Source organism: Vigna unguiculata, chromosome 3 (assembly GCF_004118075.2).
Source record: "Vigna unguiculata cultivar IT97K-499-35 chromosome 3, ASM411807v1, whole genome shotgun sequence".
NCBI classification, from domain to species: Eukaryota; Viridiplantae; Streptophyta; class Magnoliopsida; order Fabales; family Fabaceae; genus Vigna; species Vigna unguiculata.
Genome location: NC_040281.1, coordinates 39,824,041 through 39,833,557, shown reverse-complemented (window position 1 = coordinate 39,833,557; position 9,517 = coordinate 39,824,041). Strand labels below are relative to the sequence as shown.

General features: G+C 27.6%; 1 protein-coding gene across 1 annotated transcript; it reads left to right on the top strand.

The window, feature by feature from the left end:
• The first annotated feature begins 230 nt into the window (after window positions 1-230).
• LOC114179264 (transcription factor PAR2-like) lies at window positions 231-850 on the top strand. Its single transcript, XM_028065530.1, has one exon. It carries the CDS (start codon window positions 502-504, stop codon window positions 712-714), a length of 213 nt encoding a protein of 70 aa, XP_027921331.1. The 5' UTR covers window positions 231-501; the 3' UTR covers window positions 715-850.
• Window positions 851-9,517: the final 8,667 nt, after the last annotated feature.

The following is a 9,517-nucleotide window of genomic DNA, read 5'->3' as shown; positions in this document are numbered from 1 at the left end:
GCAACGCAAGCCGTTCATAAATCTGGCTGGCGCCAGCCACTGACAGACACGTGCGTGGGCCGCTCCACGACAAACGTGGGCCTGGCCCACCGGCCCGTAACACGCCGAACTGAAACCGAGTCTCCTCCAAAATCCACACGCATAATACACATAATAACCTACAACCAATAAATACCGGAGATTATTTCATATTACATATTATATATAAGTGTAGCATGTGAATAAAAATAATAATATTATTACTATGATGTTTTGTTCGGCGCGCTAGCCGCTTGAAAATCAGTCCGGCTCGGCTCGGCTCGGCTCTCATGGCCCGTTTCTTGAACTTTGCCTTTTTCTCCATTCATTTATAGCCCTCCCCCATTTCTCATTCCATGCCATTCTCTTCCACTACCATCATCATTATTTTCTTCTTTCCTTTCTTTCTCTTCTCTGGTTTGAACAAATCTATCATATTTATTAGTATTTTCTTCCTTTGGGACACAAAATTGTGCTAAATTAATGGGTTGCAGGGACATGAGAAAGGTGAAGTGGGGGAAGAGGAGGAGGAGGCAAGAGGGTGTGGAGAGGAGGATGAAGAAGCTGCAGCGGCTGGTCCCCGGTGGCGCCGGAATGAACCCCGACCGGCTCTTCCTTAAGACGGCGGAACACATCTTGCAATTGAGGATCCAACTCAATGTGCTGCAAGCTCTTTCCAAGGTTTTCAATGCTTGATGATGATGATATTCATTATTTACTACCTAGTCAGGCATTGCTATATCAAGTTGTACCATCATTGTTCTTATATGTATTCATCTATTATATTTATTTTTATCAATTAATGCCTATGGTAATTCCTTTATGAGGTGAATTCGGCTCACTTATACTTTCCTTTCTCTCCACTTCCACATTTTTTCTTCAACAGGGTTCAGATTATCACACATTTCATTAAATTCGGGGCTTCAATTTTTAGTTCGTTCTTATTTAGGTTAATAGTCACTTAGTCTTTTACTATTTGGTGTTATTAAGAAATGAAATTTTCAATTACTGGAATGATGTTTGAATAGAGTTTCCCACTCTCTGTTAACTTGACTCTTCAGTTTCATTGATTATTCAGACTGTGACACCACACCCCTTAGTTGTCTTCCTTAAATCCTATCTTTGACCTTCTTAATTTTTCATGTCATTCAATGTTGATGCATTAGAAAGCAATATAAATGAAGATACATTGTTGCGTACTGAATTTAACTTTATAGGATCTGATTTTGTCATGCATATACATAATGCTGCATTTCCTTTTGAGTTTTGACATACCCACCTCTTTACTGTATAGTACTTTGTGGTAAAACTTCATACTCTAAAAATTTACTTAGGTTTGTAATTTTTCTTTTTTCTCTTTCACTTTTCATATACGAATCACAAACCAGTATTCATGTTTATGTAGCTAACCAATCATTGATTGGTCTTAATTTGGTTAATTACCAGTCAACAAACTAAGCAAAATGATCCGAATTGTTGGTTAGAGTCTAAAGATAGTGGTTACCCCACCAAACCCCTGAGAAAAAAAAAATCAAAATAAAAATCCTGATAGTAGGGTTTGTGTACCCCTTTTCCTACGACTTCACGTTGTTTGAGGTGGTAGTTGCGCACTTACATTTTCGTGTTACCCAACAGGAAACTTTTAAAGTACATTAGTCTAAAAGCACTGTACTTGTGCCTAACAGAACCCTAATTTTACTTCTTACTCTCTTTCGGATACAGCAATTCATCGCTTTGGTTTTATGTTATAGGACGTAGTACGAAGGGAATTGATTTATAAGAACATTGATGAATGTAAATGCACGTCATATACAACTTTGATACTAAATATTCCTAATCACGATGGGGGCGACGTACAATTGTTATAGAACGTCAAAAATAAATAAATAAAATACCAAACCTAAGGTGACCAGACAAAGCATCACTCTGATATTTTTCCATAGCATTCATACGGCAAACAAAGTTAATATAGTAATTTTGAGATCAGATAAGTAGTAAAATTGAATCACTGGGGTCGACTTAAAAGTACAATCACTGGGTTCTTTTATTGTCTTGTAAGAAAAAATATTTCAAGTAGAGGTAATTATGAATTGAATTTTTTTTTAGTTTAGATGTAAAGGATTTTAATAAAATATTTCAATTTGTTTTAGATTCTTTTTAGCTTAATTTAAATTGGATTAAATATAGATTAATTAAATTCATTTTATCAATTAGATTAAATCTAATATGGGATCAATCTAATTAATAAACTTAACTTGGAGTTAAACCTACTTGATAATGTCCTAATCCAATGTAGGTTCAATGTATCAATCAAACACATGCCCAACTTACTTGATCCGGCTTGGTTAGTTTCGTTTTGATTCCATATGAGTTCAAGTAGATTTGGACTCGATCAGGCTCAACTAGATTTGAGCTTGACCAACTTTATTGTCTTCCAACTTGTTTTGACCTAGATCCAAAAAAATTCAACTCAACTTAGATTTGGGTTGGCTCAACTCAACTTCGACCCAAATCGACTCAACTTAATTTGTGCGTAAATCGACTTTGTTCGACATTTAGTCCAAGACAACTTAATTCATCCTAAACCTAGACTAACTCTGCTCGACTAGGCTCAAGTTGACTTGGGCCTAAGTTGAATCAGTTCGACCAAACTCCATTTAACTTGGTCCAACTCAATCTATTCTTGAATTCAATTTATATTAGGCCCGACTCACTAAATATGAACTTGAAGTGAATCAGATTGATCTTAGATGAGCTTGATTTGATGATATCTTACTTAGGCCTAATCCAATATATTATTTCAAATTTAAAATGAGTTAGTTGCAGTTTGATTTTGAATTTTTAAAATCTAAAAAATATTCAATTTATTTCTAATTCAAATTCAATTAGATGAATAGAACTTAAAATCCAAAATTATAAATTTAAATATAAAATAAATCTATTTAAACAAATTTAAAGTAATATAAAATTTAAATAATTACATATTGAATTTGGTAATTTGAAACAACAAAGCTATCGTGACTGAATCTAAGATTCAAAGCGGTGGAAATACGGGATAATGATAATGTTCCATTGTTTCTAAGTTTAAAATTCATCTATAATTTTAGCACTTTTTTTTCTGCTTTTATGCGAAGAGTTGAACTGCCAAAAAATAGTCATGTGGACTGGTTGCATAAAAGTTGCATATTTTTAATCGAGTTTGTTCCACATAATTGCTAACCTACGGGACAATTAGCAAATTGATAAAAACATTGAAAAATGAAAAAGAAAATTAAAGCCACAAAATTTCCAAATATCATTCATATGTTGTAATCTCATGTTAATGGACTCAATGGTTGGTTTCCACCTTATCAGCAAACGTTCACCTAAACCTACGCTATAAATTAAGTAAGGATCGCAAATCATAGGATGGTTGAAATGATAAAGTTCATTGCATTGGGCGCAATAATTCAAGACAACCGATTTATAGTTGAATATTGTATTTGTGTAAAAGAATTGAAATACTTAGACTACTTATATATATTACATCCAGACACTATGTAGATTAACATCCAAAAGCTTTAGAGGAATTGATGTTTGTTTAAAATTGGTTGTAAGCTTATAATTAAATTAACACCATCAAATTATATATATATATATATATATATATATATATATATATATATATATATATATATATATATATTACAATTAATTTTTATAATGAATTTATTTTTCTTTTCATATTCGTCCAAATTGGAAGAGGATAAGATGAAGCTTAATACAATACTAGAGAAGATAATTGATGATGATGTTAATAGTTATTTTTTAATATTTTATTATAATTTTACTAATAGTGTCACTCGTCATTTATTAATGACTTTAATTGGGTGTTATGTTTCAGGAATCAAGTGGTCAAGATGAACAAACTGAAGGTAAATTTTAAAGTGCTACTTTTGTAAGATTTGTTTTATAAAGTACTTATATTTGGAATTGAAGGTATGTTTTAAGCACTATTAATTTATTAATTTGGATTTATGTTTTAATTTTATTTAGTTGTATATTGACTTCTATTTGGATGAATGTTTTAAGTACTATTTGTTTTTTATTAATTGTTTTTACAATTTAGTTTGATATCATTTAAAAACTTAAAAAATAGGTTTTTTAAAATATTCACTGGTATCCAATGGGTACCCGCGCGTTGAAAAAAGTCTGCGGATTTTTTTTATGAGGGTATCCAGCGGGTAAACAGGGCGAGGGCGGGTGTAGATTAATTTTTTTCATACGGGTTGGGTTGCGGGTAGGCACTATCCATGCCCGACTCGACCCGTTGCATCCCTACACACAGACCCACACAAACACACATACACGAACATAGACACAAGGACTCACATACCTACATAGAGAAACACATGCGCACACACACAATTCACACAATTTTAATGAACTTTATTATAAGGGTTAAATATGTTTTTGGTCCCTTAACTTTCAGTCAATTTTGGAATTAATCTATTTCAAAATTTTGGATCAATTTAGTCATTTATATTTCAAAATGCGTGTATTTAGTCATTTTAATCAAATTTTGTTAAATTTATTTGACATTTCAAACGCCTTTCATATAGTATTTAACTTAACATTAAAACAAAAATGTGTCAAACAGTATAAACAACTTAAATACAATCCTGAAATACATACAAAACATCAAATCAACCTAACAAAATTTGATTAAAATGACTAAATTCACGTATTTCGAAAGATGAATGACTAAATTGGTCTAAAGTTTTGAAATAGATTAATTCCAAAATTCACTGCAAGTTAAAGGACCAGAAACATATTTAACCCTTATTATAATTATCCTCGTTAATTATCAATTAATTTTAATACAAAATTTGTTCATTAGTATGTTATTACAAAAGCAACAAAATTATTATTATTTAATTTTATAAAATAAAATACTTAAGTTATAATTATCTTTTTATAAACTCAAATTAATATAATAAATATTAATAACTTTAAAATTTCGAGTGTTGTGTGAGTATAGATTATAGTATAATACATTATAAATTTAGAAACTTTTTTCCCTGATCCTCTTTGCCAAATCAAGGACCAACCACCGAAGACAAAGCTAATTCTTGCAACTCAATATCTCTTCCCCTTGGGCTCATTATTGTTAGCTTGACCATCCTTAAGGTTTCTTAACTTCTCTCTCAATTCTTTCACTCTTCTCCATGGTTGGTTAAAAGTCAAAATTTTTATATATTTGAATTTGTTATTATGCTACATATGTTCTACATAAATTATATATCATTTTAATTCTTCAATATTGTCATGGTTTTTTATATTGAAAATCTTCAAATAAACTTAAAAACGTTATGTGAAATAATTAAATACTTCAATAAAAATAACTAAAATTTAGAGTTATTTTTCAAAAGTTAATGTAATAATCCTGTTACTTTTTATATATCAAATTTGTAATTTATACATAAATAACAATTTAATTGTTCTTTTTTATTGATATTTTTTTTATCATTCACTCCGATCTCATAACATGAAGTTGAAATTCTTATATTAATCGATATAGTCTATCAAGATAATCTACTTTATGTTAATTCTTTTATTAATCTTCTATTCACACAAATGCACAAAGGAACACACCCACACACATATACACACTTTATTTTAAAAGACTACTTCATTGTAATCATTCTCGTTAATTATCAAATAATTTTAATGCAAATTTAGTTTACTAGTATGTTATTACAGAGCAACCAAATTATTATTTATTAATTTTATAAAAATATACTTTAATTATAATTACTTTTTACAAACTCAAATTGATATAATACATATTGATAACTTAAAAGTTTCTTACATTGTGTGATTATAAATTCTAGTATAATACATTATAAATTAAGAAACTTTTAGTCGATTCAAGGGTCAACCACCGAAGATAAAGCTAATTCTTGAAGCTCAATATCTCTTCCCTATTCTTGTGATTCTAAGTACACCTTCAAACTCTTGAAGTTTGACTTTATTGTTGGTCTCACTATTGCTAGTTTGGTCATTCCTCAGGTTTCTCAAATATCTCTCGATTCGTTTACTCTTCTTCGTGGTTGGTTCATGTTAAAAGTCAAAACTTTTTATATATTTGAATTTGTTATCTCTTAGGTTATGTTATATATGTCTGCATAAATTATCATTTTAATTGTTTGATATTGTCATGATTTTTTATATTGAAAGTTTTCAAATAAACTAAAAAAAATTATGTTAAATAATTAGATACCGAAATAAAAATAACAAAATTTTGGAATTATTTTTCAAAAGTTAATGTAATAATTTTATTATTTTTCATATAGCAAAATCGTAATTTACACATAACTAACAATTGAGTTGTTTGATTTGATTGCTATTTTTTATCTGTCACTTTAATCTCTTGCGCAACTTGACTAGTATGTGAAGTTGTAGTTCTTTTATAAATCAATATAGTTTATCCTTATTAATAACGATGTACTCTAAGTCGATTCTTTTATCAATCCTTTTTGCACACAAATGCCCAAAGGAAGGAACTCGCATATAATTTCAATAGACTTAAGTATAATTAGCGAAATTGTGTCTGTATTTTTGAATTTTTTAACTTTCATATAAATTTGAATTAAGATAAATAAAAAATATGTAATTAATTTTTAAAATAGTTGTTAAATGTAAAATTAGAAAAAATAAAATATGTAAAGAAAAAGTCTTAAAATAAATGTTAAAGGTAAAAGAAATTTTTAGAATAACAGGTAAAGGTAAACTATTTATAAAATAATTAATTTTTAAAATAATAATTAAAAGTAAAATTGAAATAAAAAAGTATCCTCTTATATATATATATATATATATATATATATATATATATATATATATATAAATTATAGATAATCCTTGTTAATTATTAAATAATTTTAATTCAAATTTAGTTCACTATTATGTTATTACAAAAGCAACCAAATTATTATTATTTAATTTTAAAAAATAAAATAATTTAATTGTAATTATCTTTTAATAAACTCAAATTAATATAATAAACATTAATAGTTTGAAAATTTCGTGCGTTGTGTGAGTACAAATTCTACTAGTATAATCACTAAAAAATTAGGAATTTTGTGACAAAATTTTAGTAATAAATATAAATTTTATCATTAATTATTCTTTATTAGTGACTAATTTCATATTTATTACAAAGAACACTACCAATAGTAACGAAACTAGAAAATTGTCACAATAAATATAAGATTAATAGTGATAAATATAAAATTTGCTACTAATTATATATTATATATGATCATGTATAATTTATCATATTTTTTTAAAATGATAAAATATACATGTCACAAATAATTATTTAATAATAAAAAAGGTCATGCATAGAATTATTTTTATTTTAAAAGAAATATAATTAATAAAAAAGTATGAATGTTTAATAATTAATAATAGTAATAATAATATAATATTAATTTTTATTACGATGATAACATTCCAACTGGTTAAAAAAAAAAGTAAATTATTTTGATTTTGTAACAATGTAATTAAGAGTAGTGAATTCAAAATTTGTAACTATATAAATTGTGATTATTTTTTAATTTATTGTAAAAATGACAAAATATACTTGTCACAAATAATTACTTATTAATATAAATATGATAAAAGTATTTTTCGCTTGATAAGAATATAATTAATACAAATATTATTTAATTTTTGTAAATTAATAATGATCATATAATATTAATTATTATTGTTATTTTTATAATATTAGTTTTTGTTAAAAAAGAAAAAAAAAAACATGTTTCGCGATATGAGTTGAATTCAGGTTTCTTTACTAAATACTTTATTTTCACTGTGCCACCTTATAATTACTATTTTTTTTTTCATCCTAATGTATTAGATTATCTATTAGTTGATATTTTTATTCTTTTTATTATTATATAATAAGTAACATGTCCTCTTCAAATTAAATTTAACATATAACATTTAAATAGTTAAATAAGTAGATGGATAAAAATAAATAAATACATAACATTCATTAATCTAGATAATCAAAATAATAAATATAACTAATGAGAAAGTTTGTTTTACAAAATGGTATAAAACAATAATCATCACTATCATTCTCGATAATATTATTTTCTTCATCCTCTACAAAATGAATACTTTCATCATCACATTCTTCATCGTCATCATAAATAACATTTATGGGAATGAATTTTCATTAGTTGTGGATTGAACTAAGTCATTTCTGCAATGGAAAATCATGCTCACTATGTGACACATTAGATACCAATGAAATTAAGCCAATGTCTTCATTTTCTTGACACACCTCATTTGTAGATTCCGTTGGCATATCATACCAATCTCGTGGTTTAGTTTTCACTACTACTAGTGAATTAGCATCTTTGGTGTCTTTAACATAATACACTTGTTGAGTTTAACTAGTTAAGACATATGTCTTCCTTGTATCCTCTCCCCTTAGAATGCACATCCCACCAATCACATTTAAATAAAATGACATTATTTTCATTTAAGTAACTTAATTCAATAATATCTGTCAAGACATCAAAGTAGTCTATATTACCTGTATTCTCGTCACCTCTAATAAAAACTCCATTATTTTGTGATTTCAAGGACATGTCTCGATCTTTGACATTGAACCTCCAACCAGTTATCAAATAACTTGTATATCGAAAAACACGTGAATTTGGTCCAAAAGGTAAGTAGAATAACGACTCATTTATTCTGATGTCACATTCTCTTTTCAAAAGTGAAACCTGTGAAAAAAAAAGTTAAATGTGCTCAAGCTATGTAATAATAGTAAACATATACTTAATTTATTCTTACATATTTTTTGAACCATTGGAAAAATTCTCTTTGATGCCTTTGTTCCACATTTTGTGAATTTGCTTTCTCCGCTTCTTGCTTGCGTAATCTGATAATGAAATACATTGTTATAATGAATTATATATAACCAAATTAATATGAATATAAAATTTATAAAATCACTTACTCAAGGAAAGGTGAGACTCCATCAAAATTTTGGAGAACATAATTTCTTGCTTGCTCTTGTTCAACTACATTTAACTCAACATACATTTTTGCATGCAATGGTTTTCCAAGTTATAGAAAAACTTTTACCTTTGATTTATCGAATTGATGTAGATCACCTTCATGATTTCTTCAATATCTATTTAATCTTGACTCAACTCCCTCCAAATATCTTGAACAAAAGTGCACACACTCTTGTGCAATATAAGCTTCAACGATACATCCTTCTGGTCAAGCCTTATTTCTTACATATGATTAGAGCCTATGAAGGCACCTTTCAATTGGATACATCCAACGATATTGCACTGGTCCTGCAATCTTTGCATCATGTACTAAGTGAATGGGTAAATGGATCATTATGTAAAAAAAAAGGATGGAGGAAATATTTTCTCCAACTTACATAAAGTTAAAACTATAGTTTTTTAGCATGTCTAAAGTGTCT